This window comes from Natator depressus, chromosome 3 (assembly GCF_965152275.1).
Source record: "Natator depressus isolate rNatDep1 chromosome 3, rNatDep2.hap1, whole genome shotgun sequence".
Taxonomy (NCBI): domain Eukaryota; kingdom Metazoa; phylum Chordata; order Testudines; family Cheloniidae; genus Natator; species Natator depressus.
In genome coordinates this window covers 168,309,158-168,325,874 of record NC_134236.1, presented here as the reverse complement: position 1 = coordinate 168,325,874, position 16,717 = coordinate 168,309,158, and the positions used below count along the sequence as shown (strand labels likewise).

Here is a 16,717-nt window from a genome sequence, read left to right as displayed (position 1 = left end):
TTTCCTAGGGGGCAATGGTGACATCTGGGGCCTTATATTCCTGTAATAAAGTGATTAAAACATCTGTGTATGGATGAAAGAACCATACCCACAGGACTACAAAATTAGTTACAGCTTCCCACCACTCACTGAACTTTAAACAAAAAATAAACACAGTAGCATGTCTCATAGAACATTTATAATACATGAACAGTTCACAAAGCCTCATACTGAGGTAGAAACAGCTTTGTAAAATGATGTACATTACATATATTCATAGACATTACAATGTTTTAAAGTAAAAGAACCCAAACATACAGATCTGCAGTTAGGAAGATGACAACCGCATCACTTTTTCCCCAGGCAAACACTAAAGTTACATAAAATAAGGGCTTCATGAAGAACACACTGATGCACGTCAGTGTGCTGTTAACTTAAGAGCATTCTTGTCCTATTAAAGAACCCTACATATACTTTGCTGCAGTCCCTTTTCTAGCAACGACTCCTTAGGACTGCAATGTTTTTGGATTGAAAATTTAAACTATAGAACACAAAACAATGTTTTAAGTAGTTAAAGTCTACAAACTCTGAAAGCAAAGTGAAAAGTGTATGTCATAGATTTAGCAAACCTACCTTAAATTTGAGAGACCTACATGTTAAAAGTTTAATTACCGTTATGCAGTGATGTGGGGAGATTGATATTCAAAGATTTATTCAAATACTGACTACCTCTTTAAAAAATGGTGAAAGATGACACAAACTCAGTAAGTATTCATATATTTGCATCAGAAACCAAGATAGGAGGTACGATAATTTGGTTTTACAACTCACTTCCCAACTTTGTTTCTACTTACAATCTTCATATCTTTAAAAAGACTGAATGCATGTAAGAGTATACTGCTAGTGGTCAAGCAGCCTAACTTGTAAGCAGAACAGCAAGATTATTTAAGTGCTTCTCATTAAATAGATACATTTTCTCACAGGACTATTATTTTACAATATGCTGTTTCTTTTAATGTTGGTTGAATAGAAGCCAAACCCAATTTTTCACTGATGAAGTCTAGACAATAGGTACAGACATGTCAAGTAGGTCCCTTCAACAATGGTTACAAAATTAAACTCATGGTGTGAGAAAAGAATCCTAACTAAACCCACATGCCTTGGGAAATATAGCCTAAAAGGTGTTGTGTTGCGGTTTTTTTAAATGAATGCTCAGATATACGAATGGAAAAGGTATCAGGCTCACATTTATACAATATCGAAAGGTATCCCATATAGGCAATTAATTTCACAAACTAAAGGTCATAAGGAAGAATCAGACCTTATCATCAGTAAGGCTGCATCAGGTCTGGAAAGCTTTCAGGACTGTCTCAATTCAGGCACACAAAGAACCCGCTCCTTTCCATCCATGAGGAGAAATAAAAGGTTCAAGTAGAAGGCTAAATCAATCGCCAAAGAATTGAGTAAGCAACATAAAAATCAGAATTCTAAGAAGGCTAAATAACTGATGCTGTGTTATGAAATAAACCCAATGTTTTAATATGCTGTTCTAAATACCTTAAATAGAGCATTTCTCACTCCCATCACATGAAAAATCAGCATGTCTAGATATAAAAATTCAGGAAAAAAGTTCCCTATGGCAGAATAGGTTAGCATGTGCATTCTAGAAAGAAATGTTGTTTCCCTCTTAACTACCCATTGAGTTACTTGATTGCCTACTTTTCAAAGGTGCTAAGCAACACCAGTTCCAACTGAAGTCAATAAGAGCATTGGTGCTCAACGCCTTTGAAAAAAGTCAGACCAAGAGTTAAAAGTTCAGTTAAAAGCCAGTACTACTTATGTAACATAATTTTGATGGGAAAAACCCTCTATTACCACCCATTTTATATTGATTTTAAAATAATCATCACTAAAAATCAGCACCTAGCTTTTGAGGCTTCTTTTGAAAAGCCATAGAGGGCCCCCATTGTATATTTAGGGTCCAATCCTGCAAACACTTATTCACAGGCAAGTAACTTCACTCACACAAGTATTCCCTCTGAGTTCAATAGGACTACTCAGGAATATAAATGTTTGCAGTATCAAGCCCCTACATAGTTTTCCCTCAGGCTGTCTCAATTTTGATCTACTTCTACTTGTTTACTAAACACCTCTAGGAAGTGGACTCTAAAGTAAGTATATTTATGAATGAAACATTTTACCAGATATAAGATACTCTACCAAGTAACATTTAATGGGAAGCAAACAAAAACAGACACTGAAGTATATTTTCCTTTTTCCTAAAAATCAGTGTTCCATGTTTTAATTTATAATAAAAAAATAAAAAACACCCCACACCCAGGAATGCACAATGCAGACAATTAGCTGCTTTCCTGTTCCACCTGGTAAAGTGCTTACTCATATGAGAGTCACTAATTTCATGCTTTAAAAAACGATTTATGCAATAATTCAAGAAAGCTACCAGTATTCTGGAATTACGGTCTTCAGAATTAAATCAAGTCTGCATAAATCAGATTAAAAGATTGAGATGTATTGCAAGTTATCAGGCTACAGTTTGGGCTAATTACAGCAACATGAATGTACAAATCATACTGCCACTGCTGTACAACTCCCACTTTGGGCCTAAAATGGAATATATACTGTACTCAAGTCCAAGGGGGGAAAGTTTTTTCGTTTTATTTAAAGATAGCCATTGCCTGCAATGGACATAGCACTAGAAAAATATGATTTCTGGCACAAACAGATTAAAAATTTACAATGGAATGAGTGTCTACATTTCTAGACCTATTCAAATGTATTTATCTGTGACTGTTACCTAAAGAGGACAACCATGTCAGGACTAGTAGCCTCTCTATAAAAGCAAAAGGAAAACGAATAGTCGTGACTTTCAGTACTACTATATTTTTGGCAATAAACTTTTATATTTTGTTAGCGATAGTTATACAGCAGGACCTTGCCAATTCCCACTAGTGACTGGGAGACCAAATACAAACTATTAACCATACTAGTCAAACAGCTTACAGTAAAAAAAGCAAGGTTATCTATTTCAAGTGCACTTTGTTCATGTCAGAGGTACAGTTTGCCAGTGCTTCACTCATTGCACATTAGTAATTATATGGTAGTATATTTTGCAAACAAACAACCTTAATGTCAAAACCTCATTATAATGCTTTGCTGAGAAGCTGAGGAAGCCCACTGTCACAAACAGGCCTGGTCCCCCTCTGGAAGGGCACCAGTCAGTTGTGAACCACTTATGAGTGGGTATTATAGGGAACATTAATTAGAGATGTGCAAATTAGTGAAGAGCTCTATATTCAAGAGGGGGGAAAAAAGAACCTACATTTCCTTCACTAACCAAAACATTTTTAATACAAAATATATTAAATTTAAATACTGTTTAAGGCCTTAAAAACACAGTGTGCAGTAAATCCATAAATAAGGCCAAAACGGTCCTTAAATTATCCTGTTGTGCCTGGCTATTGCAGCACATATGTAAAAGGAGACACTGTTGGAAAACAAGCCATTTTACAACTGTGCCCTTCTATAGGGCCTTCCATCAGAAGATCTCAAAAGGTCTTTAGAAACTAATGTATTAAGCCTCAATACCCCATGAGGTAGGTATTATCTGCATTTTAAAAATGGGTAAAATGAGGCAGAGAAAGGTTAAGCGACTAGCCTAAGGTCACACAATGTAAGTGGCAGAGCTGGGAAAAGAACTCAGTCCTTCCAACTCTCAGTCCTGTGCTTAATTACCAATCATTGTTTCTCATTGTAAATATGCAATTCCAAAGGTGGATTTAAGGGTACATTTTGGCCTGGAACACAACTCTCAGCATGGGACCAAAGTCCCTTAGTGTCCCCTTTTATATTGCCTTCTATTCTCCCCAATACCCTGCTGACTCAAAGAGTCAATAACCCAATTCTGAGAAAGTATGAGTTGATGGCACACTGTAACAGCTTCTTCAGAGCCAGTCTATTATTTAGTTGAGTTAAACATTTTTAAACTGAATATTTACAAATTCAATAGGTAAAATTCTTTGACACACATTACTTTAAAAGGGGTAAAATATATTGGATGAAATCCTGGCCCCACTGATATCAGTGGCAAAGCTTCAATTGTCTTCAATGGAGCCAGGATTTCACCTACTGTAAAAAAGTACTTACTGCTGCATTGAGACTATCAGCAAAATTTCATCCAAGTGAATTTTTACTACAGTTATAATTTAAACCCTTGAAACCCAGGAAATAGAATGCCTATGTTGACAGATGCTCCACTTTAACAATGCTGGTTGGCATTACGATGATAAATACCAACTCCTTTAAATAAAGGTTCCAACTCCAATGTTACAGCACTGGAACTTAAAGGGTCTGGCAAATTCTTACATTTACATAATGATCTAATGAAATCAAGAGTGCATCTGAACTTGTGAAGAAGGAAGAACACTGAATGCATATTTTATGAATTAGCCAACAATTAGTTACTTTATCAGTCACTTCATCTCTCAGTCTGATCAGAGGAGCATACAGCAGGTTGAACTTACATTTTAACAGAACATAACTTTCACAACCGATATTTTTTACAGCCAATTTTAATTACCCCATAGCCCCAGTGGGGAAAAAAACTAGACAGTTTTCTATCAATCATGTGATATGTTTCCTTTAAAATATGCTACTATTTATGCTATGCAATAAATCCACCAAAAAAAAGCACTCACATAGTTCACTGTATAAGTGTAAGGAAAAAAAGTGTGAAACTGACAAAGTGGTTTTAGTTTGATGTTATTTCCATAAAAACATTCTATGAACTTTGGTTTTCATATGGGTTACAAACAATATATTAAAATATCTACAAATCAAATATTAAGGGAAAGAGTAGCCCCAATGAGAAGTCTAACACAAACCGAGTTCCAATTTACTTATCCCTCAAGTAGCTTTTCAGGGGAGAAAATATTTTAATTTGAAGCACAACAAAAGTCTTTCTGCTGAAGTGTTGAAACTAGTTTTCCAAATTTTTTACAGCACTGGCACACTTTCAGTGCCGCTTATTACAAAGTCAACACAAACACATTGTGTCATGACAATGCTAATATGTTCTTTAAAACAAGCATCCTGGATTTAGCAATGTGACAAGAACAGGGACTTCAGCAATTACACTGCTTGACAAACTTGCATCTCAAATATTACTCTTCCTCTTGCAATAAGCTGTAGTAGAAGCCATCAAAACTCGAACAGCACAACTTTGGGAATTACAAAGATGATTCAAATTGCGTGTCTGGGTCATCATCTGCCTCTAGCCTAACAGCAGGAATACTTTCAGATTTAGTCCTCCTAGTTTTGTGGTGTGGAGAGTCAATGATTATTTCTGAGCATGAAATAGCAATTGAAGAGGTCTTTGCGGTCTTCTTTTCAGTACTGCCTTCTGCTGTCCCACAACACTGCTTCAGAGCACACTGAGTTCTGCAGGGAAACTCACATTTGCCAACACCTGATTCAGAGCCTACACTGGCAAACTCAGGCTGAATTGTAGTGGCATGGATCCCTTCATCATGAAAAATCTCCTTAATGTGCTTTGCCACTTTCATGTATGATGCAGGGTCATGACATTTTATGTGAGCAGTACCAATGATCCTGCTGCCTGCCAGCTGCCAAACATGTAGTTCATGGACTGCTTCAACTCCTTCAAGTTTACGTAGTTTCAAGTTCAGAGAATAAATATCAATTTGTTTGGGAACAGTTTGCAAAAGGATAAGGGCAGATTCCTTAAGTAATGGATAAGTTGTGTAAAGGAGTATACAAACCATTATCAGACAAAGAGAGGGATCTAAATACAGCACCCAGCAGGGACCAGCTACATGAATACCCTCTTGTGTGAGCAGATCAGCACTGTCAAGCAGTGGGGCTAAAGTAGCATTTTCTATGCAATGGCTATCAACACATGGATTAAAACAGGACCCATCTTTGGGGCATGGATTCCAAGAAAAGTAAAAGACTGAGGCATTCACCACCACAATCACTGAACCCAAGGCATCTCCAAGCACATGCAGAAAAACTCCACGCATGTTAAGCTGTCCACTGGAATCTTCTTCGACCTCAACGTCCAGAGAGTTAGGGCCAACGCTCCCATTCGCTTGTAGTTCTGCCTTGCCATCACCTGCAAAGAAAACAGTAAAACAGTTACATGCTACAACAGAATATTAGATACTAGAATCCTATAATAGATAATATATCATGGTATTAACTCACAGTAAGTTTAGAAACCACATTACTACAGTGAAATATTGTAGCAAAGTGACTTCACTTAGGTTTTTGTTTTTTAAATCCTCTACCACGGCACAATTCAGCTACAGTTATACCCCAGCAATTCAATTTGTGTTCTTGTAGCAGAACAGTGGATGGAAAAGTGTATTTATTGATTATCTGTACAGAGTAAGTTGTGAAACTGTTGTCCCTTTCTTATTCTACTATAGAAAGCACAAGTCTGTATAAAACAGGTAAGAGAAAAGATGTTGTCGTTTATTCAAAGGCCTGGTCTACACATGGGGAGGTGGGGGGGGGGGGGAATCGATCTAAGTTACGCAACTTCATGGATAATCTAGCTGAAGTCGACATACTTAGATCGACTTACTGCGGTGTCTTCACCACAGTGAGTCGACTACTGCCGCTTCCCCATTGACTCTGCCTGCGCCTCTCACAGCGCTGGAGTACAGGAGTCGATCGCTGCCCACCGATCTGGCAGGTAGTGTAGACATACCCAAAGAGGTTCAACTGAGTGAGGACACTACAAACTGCTCTACTTTCAGAGCAAAATGCACAAAAAGCAAGCCAGCCAGTCTACCACTTCCACGATAACTAGGAAAGAAAGTCTGGTGGCCACTGCTGATCAGAAGGGAGAGAAATATACTCATATGTACATTTTATAATTTTGGAAGGTACTCAGAAAATGGGGACCACAGAAGAACTAGATGAAGAGACAGACAGATGTCTCATTCATAGAGGGTAGTTGGTTAGGAAATTAGAATGTAGATTGTTAGTGCTCGTCTGCACTAGGATAGGACAGTATTAAGACACATGTTAACTAACACAATGTTAGACAGATGTTAGCCCTTGTCTATGCAGAGTATTACCACATTTTAAGTTTATCAGGTGGTCATGCTTAACCCCAGTATTTTCTAGTGTAGAAGAGACCTATGACAGTATAGCAGGCATGTAGTGGATACTACAAATTTCAGAGGTATATGGTGTTCAGGTATGACAAGAGAGAATTAGTATTTTTCATGGAAATGTAACTCTGCATTTTCTGATCTAATGAGGTTCTGTCAGATATACTTAACTTTAACGGCCTAAGGATTTTACAAAGACAAGGAGGTAATATCTTTATTGGACCAATTTCCAGTGGTCAGAGAGACAAGTTTCTGAGCTTTCCCAGACCTGAAGTACAGCTCTGTGTAACAGAATACCTCTGTGTAAGCTTGTCTCTCAAACCAACAGAAGTTGGCCCAATAAAAAGATATTACCTTACCAACCTTGTTGCTCTAACTCAGTGAGTTACTTATGTTGAAGCTAGGATACTTACCTAGGAAGTGAAATAACACTAAGGCTTATTAAGTGGTCAAGTTAATGCTTAAGATACTAGAGCAACCTTCCTATACTGTCATAAAGCCCATCTTTTAAAAATCAACATACAGCCCAACTACACAATGATTAGCGGATTGATTTTGTGTTACGCTAGACACTTAGAGAACAAGAATCTGTAAAGTAATTCATTGTTTACCTGACAGGTGTCTGGTAGAGAAGCATTTCCCCCCAACCCACACTGAAGTCTGCTGGATTGCCAAATAAGGGCACAATGCAGAAAGCAAGTTGTCAGAGAAGGAGTGTGCATGGGTGTACTGAGTACCTGTGGATCGCCTGACCGGCTAATATAGGAACAGAAACTGTTGCTGATATACTACTACATAAACTACTATCTAATGGGGGAGTCTCTTACCTTTCTTCCACCAGTATGCAGGTGGCCTCCAAAATCCACTGTGCACTCCAGGATGTCATTACCCCTCTACCAGGTTACTTGACAAAGTCTTATCTCCCTTACTTTGTCCTACTTCATCTCCTCTGAGAATGAGAAAGTGAACCTTTCCCCTACCCACCTTCCAGTCTGACACTGGAGTGTCTACCAGCCCCCCTCCTTCCTAAATTTGCTAGGAGAGATTTCCCCCGCCTCCTCCAGACCTCAGGCTAAGGGAGGGCTCCTCCCGGAGGCAGTACTGCTTACCTAGCTTCTCCTGGTTGACCCCATTGGTGCTGCCGCAATTCTCCACCAGCGTGTTGGTCTCCTCCTTGCGCAGCACAGCATCCCCTTCCCCGGAAGATCGCTCCAGTTTGGTGCGGCTGCCGCTGCGGTGGTGCTGGCTCCCCCCATGCGAGTGCCCGTGCCCGCCGCCTCCATGCTGGTGGAAGAGGCAGAGCCCCAGCAGATTGACGAGCAGCCCGGCGGCCCCCACCCCAATCACCACGAGCGGCTGCTGGATCTCGTGGGGCTCGGTGAAGCGCTCGATGGCCTCCAGCAGGATGGTGAAGCAGAGGGCGGTGAGGAAGACGGCGTTGACCAAGGCGCCCATCACCTCGGCCCGCACCCAGCCGAAGGTGTTCTTATGGGTGGCGCGAGTGCGCTGGGCGAAGCGCACGGCCACCAGGGCCACCACCAGGGCCATGACGTCGGACAGCATGTGGAAGGAGTCCGAGAGCATGGCCAGCGAGGCGGTGACCCGGCTCACCACCACCTCCACCACGAAGAAGAGGAAAGTGAGCGCCAGCATGCACATCAGCCGCACCCGGCGGTAGCGGGGCTGCCGGGGCTCGCCCGCCCCGTTGTCCGCCATCCTCGCGCTCCGCCCCGGCGGGGAGCGGCGCCCAGCGGGGACGGGAGGGAGGCTGAGAGGACCCGGGACTCGGCGCTGCCGGCCGCGGGGTGAGCCCGCGGGAGGGCGGGGCGCAGCGAGGGGACGGGGCGGCGGCGAGCTCCGCACTCACCTGGCCGGGCAGCGACCGCCGCGAAGGAAAAGCGAGAGGCGGCGGCGGCGGCACGAGCCGGGCTGAGCGGGGCGTCGGTCTCCAACTCCCCCTCCTCGGCCGCTCTTTGCAGACGGTTTGAAACGAAACTTTGCACCCGAGCCCCCTGTTCTTTCCACACGGAACCCCAGCTCACCGCCTCCCCCCGCGCGTCTTATTGGCTGCGGCCCCAGCGGTGGCGGGGCGGGGCTGCCTCACATCTTCTCCCCGATTGGCCCGCAACCCTCACGACAAGCGCTTGGCCGCGCCCCCAACGCGGCGCCCATAGGCTCCGGCCGCCACCTCTCCCGGGCCAGAAGCGGGGAGGAGGCCAATGAGGCGGGGCGAGGAAGCCGATTGGACGCTTCTCCCTGTCGCTCTTGCGGTGTCCCCTTAGCCCCGCCCCCTCCGAGAGGCCGTTTGCGGGACTGGTGCAAAAGGGGGTTACGAGGGGCGAGTATCGTCCTGCCGCGCCCGCTCTCCACACGGCCCGGCCGGGCCTGAGGGCGAGGGCGGCTGCTCGCTGCCTACCCGGCGCCACTGCTGGGCTGGGAACTCGCCCCACCCAGGGAGCGTCTGCACGGAGCCGCCCCTCCCGAGCGGCGGCAGCCCCGCGGCACTGGGGCCGGCCGGGCCGCCGCCGGGGGCGGGTCCCTTTGAGCAGGGAAATACCCCCCCCCCCCCCCGCGCCGGGAGAGCAGCGCCAGGGGGTGGGCAAAGGGCACCCCCCCCAGACATCTCGGGCTTCGAAGTGAGCCCCCCCGCGGCATCACTTGTCTGCAGCTCCCCGCCCGCGCCGGGACTGGGCACCCCCAAACGAACCGCACCGCGGGGGGCCGAGCCCCTCTAGGAGACACGGGCACCCGCCAGCCACCTCTCTTGTAAGGGGCCCCTAGGGCGCTGCAGAGGCGGCCTGCACCCGTAGGAGCAAACACACAGCTGTCTGAACACCCACCTTCGGGCCTCTGAACCCATTAAAGTGAGTCCTGCTCCCACGGAGTCCCCTCCGCCTCCTAACCCCCTAACTGGGGCCAGCACCCCTGCAGGGCTGCACCGCAAACAGCAGAATGAGGGGCCCTTACATCTCCCACAAGGCTACACAAGTAACACCCCCTTCAATGGGATACTGCCACAGGTGGCTCAGACCTAGGGTGATCAGATGCTTCAATTTTATAGGGACAGTCCCGATAGTTGGGGCTTTTTCAATATAGGCTCCTTTTACTCCTCGCCCCATCCCGATTTTTCACACTTGCTATCTGGTCAGCCTACTGAGGCCAGCCTGCGGAAATAGCACCAGAATCATAGCAGCTTGTTTAGTTTCAAGATAATCATTACTCATCAGAGAAACATTTTTTCTTCTCTGCAACATTTTGAAAGTTAATTTTAGTGCTGCTGTGTAAAGCACTGGAGTTGCCAGTAGGTCATGCCAGGATAATGTTCATGTAAACCAATAGCACCTGCCCACAGTAAGCATCAAAGTTAGGAATGGGAGAGGAAAGGAGGGAAACATTAAGTTTTTGCTTTATTGACCATCAGCTGGGCAGACCTGGACTAGAAGTTATCCATAATGATCACTGTATCCTAAATCCATATCAGATTCTTAACCAGACGTTTGTTAAATCAAATGTTTCTACAATGAGTAAAAAAGAACTGGGAATCATAAACAAGTTAAAAATAATGCAAAACACTCCATGCTTTCCTAGTACATAGACTGCAAAGTGTTTTGTCTCAATTGTAGCTAAAAACTTTTCAGTCTCATCATCCCACAGTTACCGTTATGTATCCTTTCCTCATTTGAGATTCTCATGCACAACAACTGGATGTCTGGATACAGAGGTTGATAGGGTATGTATGTTTGAGACTTAACAAGAGCTGCACTGGAGAAGGCAGAAGACTGGAAGTGCCACAGAAATGTGTCTCTTGGTCCCTAGTCACCATAAATCATTCCTATAATTCTTTCCCTGTTCTATAAAAATCTTATTCTCTCCCTCTCCTGTGACCATTAACTATTTTGAAATATTTCCTTTTCTTAAAACTCTCACACTTATAAGACACTGGTTTGCAGTGTTGTTGTAGTCAGCTGTGCTGGATTCAGCTGGGAGATAGAGAGACACGGTCATAGAATATAGTGTCATAAGACACTGAGACATGCTACTTATTACTTTAACCATCAGCAGCTCTTCTGTTCCACCAGAAGGACCTCATAATGAGAGCAGCTCTCCTCAGCCAGATGGTGCCAACAACCAACCCTCAAACTGTTGGTTCCAATGGCCATTCCCTCTACCAAATCCCCTAGCCAATCTTCCACCTGCCAGATCTGACAGCCAACCTCCAGTGTTACTCCCAATAGCCAACTCAACAGTCATTCCCAATTGCCAAGCCCCCAACTGCCATGAAATTTTCTGATTCCAGCATTTCATCCATTCTCTTGTTAATGGGATATCCTCCAAACCATTCTGCTCAACACTTCAATAGCAGCAGTGAGGAAAATAATATCACCCTGTGACTACTTTCTTTGCACATGCAAAGTTTCTCCTCCTCCCATGACCTCAGCTCAACCATAAGACTGGACCCTCAAGGGCTGCCTGTTCTGGATGCCGCAGTTATGATGAAAATAGTAATTAGACATGGCTTGGGACTGGCCAAGCTCCATTGGATTCTTGGCCTGGCCAGTAGCATTCAGTCACATAGGCTGAAACTCATAGACTGAAAGAGTTATCGCATTGCATCAAAACATTATATCACAATCTTTCGTGTCCCCCATCCTCTTGCTGCAAACATCCTAGCACCATGATGAGAGGAAATAGAATCACACTAATGAAATAGGGAGGATCCTGGAAAATATGGGATGTAAAATGTTTTGGCAGGAACCTTTCTTGAAATGAATGGACAGTTTCCCTTTGCCTCTACTAAGACTGCACACAAAGGAACCAATTATGGTGGTTATTTAGTGATATGTAAAATTTAAGGAATGACTTGAGTTTTAAGTTAAGTCCTATCTCCTCTGGTAATTCGCTCCACAGACAAGGGTCATTAACAGAAAATCTCTGGCACTCTATAGATTCACTGTGGTCATGTTTTGCTGCATTACCCCCAAGGACTGACCCTTTTTGGGTGGATCATAAATGGAGAAGTAGTCTCTGATATAGCCAGACTTTAACCCATTCACAGCCTTCATGACTGAGACCAATGCTTTGAATTGACATTGGAAGCAAAGTAGGAGCCAATGTTGTCTCCAATTTTTCAGTCTTAGATACATGAAATGAAACAGGTGGTTTCCTGGCAAGCTGGAGATGGAAGACATCACTTATTGTCACTGTTGCTATGTGACCACTCCTATAGCTACAGAATAACCATTACTGTTATGTTTAGACAGATAAACATAATAGCTATTCCTGTTTTCCTGTTGTCCAGAGCAGTGGTTATCTACCTTTTTTTACTCGTGGCCCCTAACCTTAAATAGACAAGCCTGCAGACCCCCAATCAGAGGTGACATATGGGGGTCATGTGTCCTCACATGCCCCCCTCCTCAAGATTTCTGCCTTCCATTTGGCCCTGCTCCGTGAAGTGCAGAGCAGTGGTGTATCTCCTTGGCTAGCTGCTGCCTGCTCATGGAGTCAATGGCTGTGTGGCAACCCCTTCTAATGGCAGGGGGAGATCTCTCTTCTCCAGTGATTCTGCAGTTTTTGGTTGAGCCCCCTCCCCAACCCGGACAGTCTGGGTGGCCCACTGAAGTGAGTCAGGGGGTGGAAGTGGCACTCCCTCCCAAAGTCCCACCTGGGCTGAAGCCCAAGCCCCCCGCTACCTGGACTGAAACCCAATTTATTTTGGCAGACCCCCCCCCCCCCGTAGCCTGCTCATAGGCCCCCAGGAAGCCCCAGACCCCTGGTTGAGCACTGGTGGTCTAGAGGAGGTTTAACAGGACTGACCTTTACTCAGAGAGGAGCATGAGTGAACAAGAATTTCCCCAGAAAATTACATTAATGTTGTGAATCTTCGGTTCTTCCTCATCACCACCCCACCACCTCTGTAGTCCAGTTATCTCACCACCTTGAAAAATCAGTTCCTGGGCATAATTATTATTATTTTTATAGCATATATATCCCATTGTCAGGGCAGAACTCCACTTCCATTAGCTGGCCCCACATTGGGGAATGCCCTGAAGTGGTGGCCAAATTCTATGGATTTTAAGAAGATTGAGTAGGAAACATGAATATTAAGAAGTTGCATCTGTTTATTGCACCAAGTCCTACATAGCATCAGTGGCCCAGCCAATACAATCTAACCAGTGTAATGATACTTGTGGGGAAGGGTGACTGTGACTGGGAAAGATACTTAATCCAGATAAAAGTTGATTCTAGATGTAATCTTTTTCTAATTCCCCCACTATCTGTGTGACAAATATTTTGGTCATCTTCTTCAGCTCTGCAACCAAGTTATGAGCCAAAGCATCTGTTCTTTGTATGCCATTAATACTGCCATGCTCCTTCCATGGCAGTTTAGATTAGAACTGGTAAAAAAAAATTCATTTTAGACTTTTATTTGATGAAAAATAGCCTTTTAACCAAAAATTTTCACAAAAGGGTTACGTTTTTCCAAATTTTTTATTTTTTGTTGAAACCAACATTTTTGGAATTTCAAATTTTGAAGTTTTTGAATTCAGAATTTTGAAGTTTCAATGTTTTGTTTGTTTCCCCACCCTTCCTCCCCATTTTTCCTCTTTATTTCTTTTTCTACTGAATACAGCAAAATGAATTGTCTAGTTCTGGGGGAGAGAAAAGGGGTATTTTTACTTTTTCATCCTCCTTTTTTCTCTTTTCCTTTTGCCATTCTATAACTTTTCCAAACTTGAGAAAGTTTGGGAAAGTTACCATGTACCATAATAAATAATAAATTAAAAGAGTAAAATAACCCCAATCATCACCATTACTACACTAGACATCATTCATTTTATTATATTCAGTCAAGAGTGCTGGAACAATTTGTATAGCGGGGGTGCTGAGAGCCAGTGAACCAAACTGTAAACCCTGTATATAATGGAAACCATTTCAAGCCAGGGGGTGTAGCAGCACCAGTTCCAGCACCTTTGTATTCAGTGCGGGAAAGGGTTGGGTCGGGGGAAGAAGAGAAGAGAAAGAAAGGGGAAAACCCAAATTTTGAAATATCTTTAACAAAATCAGAAAAATGTAGAAAAACATGACCAGTTATTCTGTTTCAAATCATGTGAAATAGAAACAACTTTGAAATTTCAATTTTTTTTCATTAAATCATTTCTTCTATTTTTTGGCCAGCTCTAGATTGGATTTACATGAATTGCTTGGGCCCTCTGTACTGAGATAAATTTCACAATGAATGAGAAAGGCCTAGATGAGCTCCAGAGATGTTTTTCCTGCCTCACCTGTGGTGTTCTCAGAGGCCAAAAGAGAACAAACACTGGATAGCAAATAAAAAAAAAAATATCAAGGAATGAAATATGCTTGGAAGAGCTATAGTGTGAGGTGAAGAGGGCGGGAACTGAAGCTGTAACTAATTCAGATGAATATAAGCAGAGGCAGCAGAGACAGCTGGGAAATTGAGAGAATGCAGAAAGAACATGAGAAGAGAATACAATAGGAGGACAAGAGACTGAGTCTACAGGTAGAAATATCAAAGGCATCGTGCTACATGAGCATACGATATGTTTCAGACAGATTGAGATTGAAAACCAGGCCCAGTGCATTTATAAGATTACTGAAGAGGTTCCTACTCCTGTGAGAAATACCCAAGCAGGATAACCAGGCCCAGCAGTTTAACACTGGCTTTCACCAACCTCAGCCAAGCACTTCATAGTCTAATGACTCCCTTATTATCATCATCCAGATTAACCTGATCCTACATGCCATCTTGTATGTCCTCTTCCTCCCTCCTGCTAGATCATCTTCCTCATTTTACTCAGACTGCCCAGGCAGTACAAGTAACTCCAGTTATACTAACCTATATACAGTCTCCTGAACCTCATTTTGTCTGCATCTGTTTATATGTAAAAATCTAGGTCTTGTTTGTTTGTTTGTTTTTTAATTGTTCTGCTGGAGAAAACTGCATGGAATGCTTTAATGAGTTTCATAAAGAGAGGCATTATAATACAGTTGATAATTAGACTGCTGAAATGTTTTCCTAAACATCCCACTCCCTCTGTATCAAAATATGATTTAACGATACATTATACATCATTATACATAAGCAGGAAGTTGGTGACCAATTATACTGACATGGAGCATTTCCATGTTCCCCAGTCACCACCATCTTCTGTATCAAAGTATGAGTTAATAAGGAAGCATTATTCATAAACTGGAAACTGGGGACAAAACAGGTAATATGTCTTTCACTCTTTAAAATCCCTCCTGTCCTACAGGTAGAGAGGGTCTTAATTGTATAAGAACTCTGTGTTATCCAGTGGAATTTTACTTGTAGGACAGGAGGCATTTTGGAGGCCCAGGACTCTAAACTCTGTCATTTATTGCATTACAGCTGCTATTATTGACAGGGATGTTAGTTGTTTTCCCCATCTCTCTCACTATAGGATTTCATTGATGATTGAAAATACTGGGCTCTCTCCTCAGTCATATAAAGTATCAATATAGTAATATCAGTTTAATCAATACAGCTTAAACCACAATAATTTATGATCGCTAAGCCCTTATTTTATTTCACTTCGGAGACTTAGGCCCCCACTAGAAAAAAAATGCTAAAAGACCCAGGTTTATTTCATTATTAGTTCTTAAAGGTAATTTGGAAGGAAGGAAAAAGTGTGGGAGCAGCTCTTTGATTGTATCTCACTTAATCAATTTCCTACCATTGCAGGGGACTTGGACATGGGTGTACCTTAGCTTTCCTCTGCCTGTGGCACACAGAAGTTTAGTCTCCTGAGAGCTAGTCTAATTCTGGTTGGTGTGGGAGGTGGCTGGGTAGCATTTATTGGCTTGTGATAAACAGCAGGTCAGTCTAGATGATCTGGTGGTCCCTTATGGTCTTAAACTCTATGATCCTATGACTTAAGCCCTTTCTTTGCTCCTTTCTGAAGTGTAAAGAAGGCCTGATTGGTTTGGTTCCCTCCCGCCCCCAAGTTACATGATCTCAAATGTCTCAACTAAGGAAGATCCTACCCTACTCAAAGATGCCAGGCAAATGTATCTACCATGCTCAGTGTGCTGCCACGTCCTCCTGTCCTCACAATACTGCATCTCCTTGACCATACCCCAGAGTCATTCCCATAAACTAGGTTGCCATATACTGCCATTCCCACACATTTCTATTGTAATAGGACTCCAAATTCCCATTAATTTCAATAGAACAGGAGTAGACCCAAAGTTTGGGATTTGTAGGTCACTGGACAAATCCATGGGACTGCCTCATAAAATGCAGGCTAAGTAGGAATGCACAAATTTAAGCCATATGCAGATATGCTTATAGGGGATCATTTTGTCCCAACTTGAATTAACTCCTTGAGTACCATACCTCTAGAGCAGTCAGGACTGTTTTTTAAAGGCTTCCAGGCATCGTTAATGGCTCCTCTGATTCTTCTATAGAGTTTGCTTCCTGTCCACATGTGTGAAGAAGAGTTTTCAAATGTATTCAGTCACTTTATCTGTGTTTCAAGAGGAGAATAATTCTGAATCTCCCATCTAGGGCTTGTTACTGCCTGGACATAGTCTAG

The 16,717-nt window shown here is 43.0% G+C and overlaps 1 protein-coding gene across 1 annotated transcript; it reads right to left on the bottom strand.

Moving 5' to 3' along the window:
- Positions 1-226: 226 nt before the first annotated feature.
- On the bottom strand, positions 227-8,924 carry SLC30A1 (solute carrier family 30 member 1). Its single transcript, XM_074949305.1, has 2 exons — positions 8,249-8,924; positions 227-6,130 (listed from the first exon to the last, which is right to left on the bottom strand). The coding sequence occupies exons 1-2, from the start codon at positions 8,853-8,855 to the stop codon at positions 5,226-5,228; spliced, it is 1,512 nt and encodes a 503-aa protein (XP_074805406.1). The 5' UTR covers positions 8,856-8,924; the 3' UTR covers positions 227-5,225.
- Between the last annotated feature and the right edge of the window lie 7,793 nt (positions 8,925-16,717).

Bases quoted from the DNA above. Each gene is read 5' to 3' on its own strand.
- SLC30A1 (XM_074949305.1), bottom strand. From the start codon at position 8,855: ATGGCGGACAACGGGGCGGGCGAGCCCCGGCAGCCCCGCTACCGCCGG. The intron at 6,131-8,248 runs GTAAGCAGTACT...TTTTCTTTGCAG, and splicing joins GGTCAACCAGGAGAAGCTAG to GTGATGGCAAGGCAGAACTA.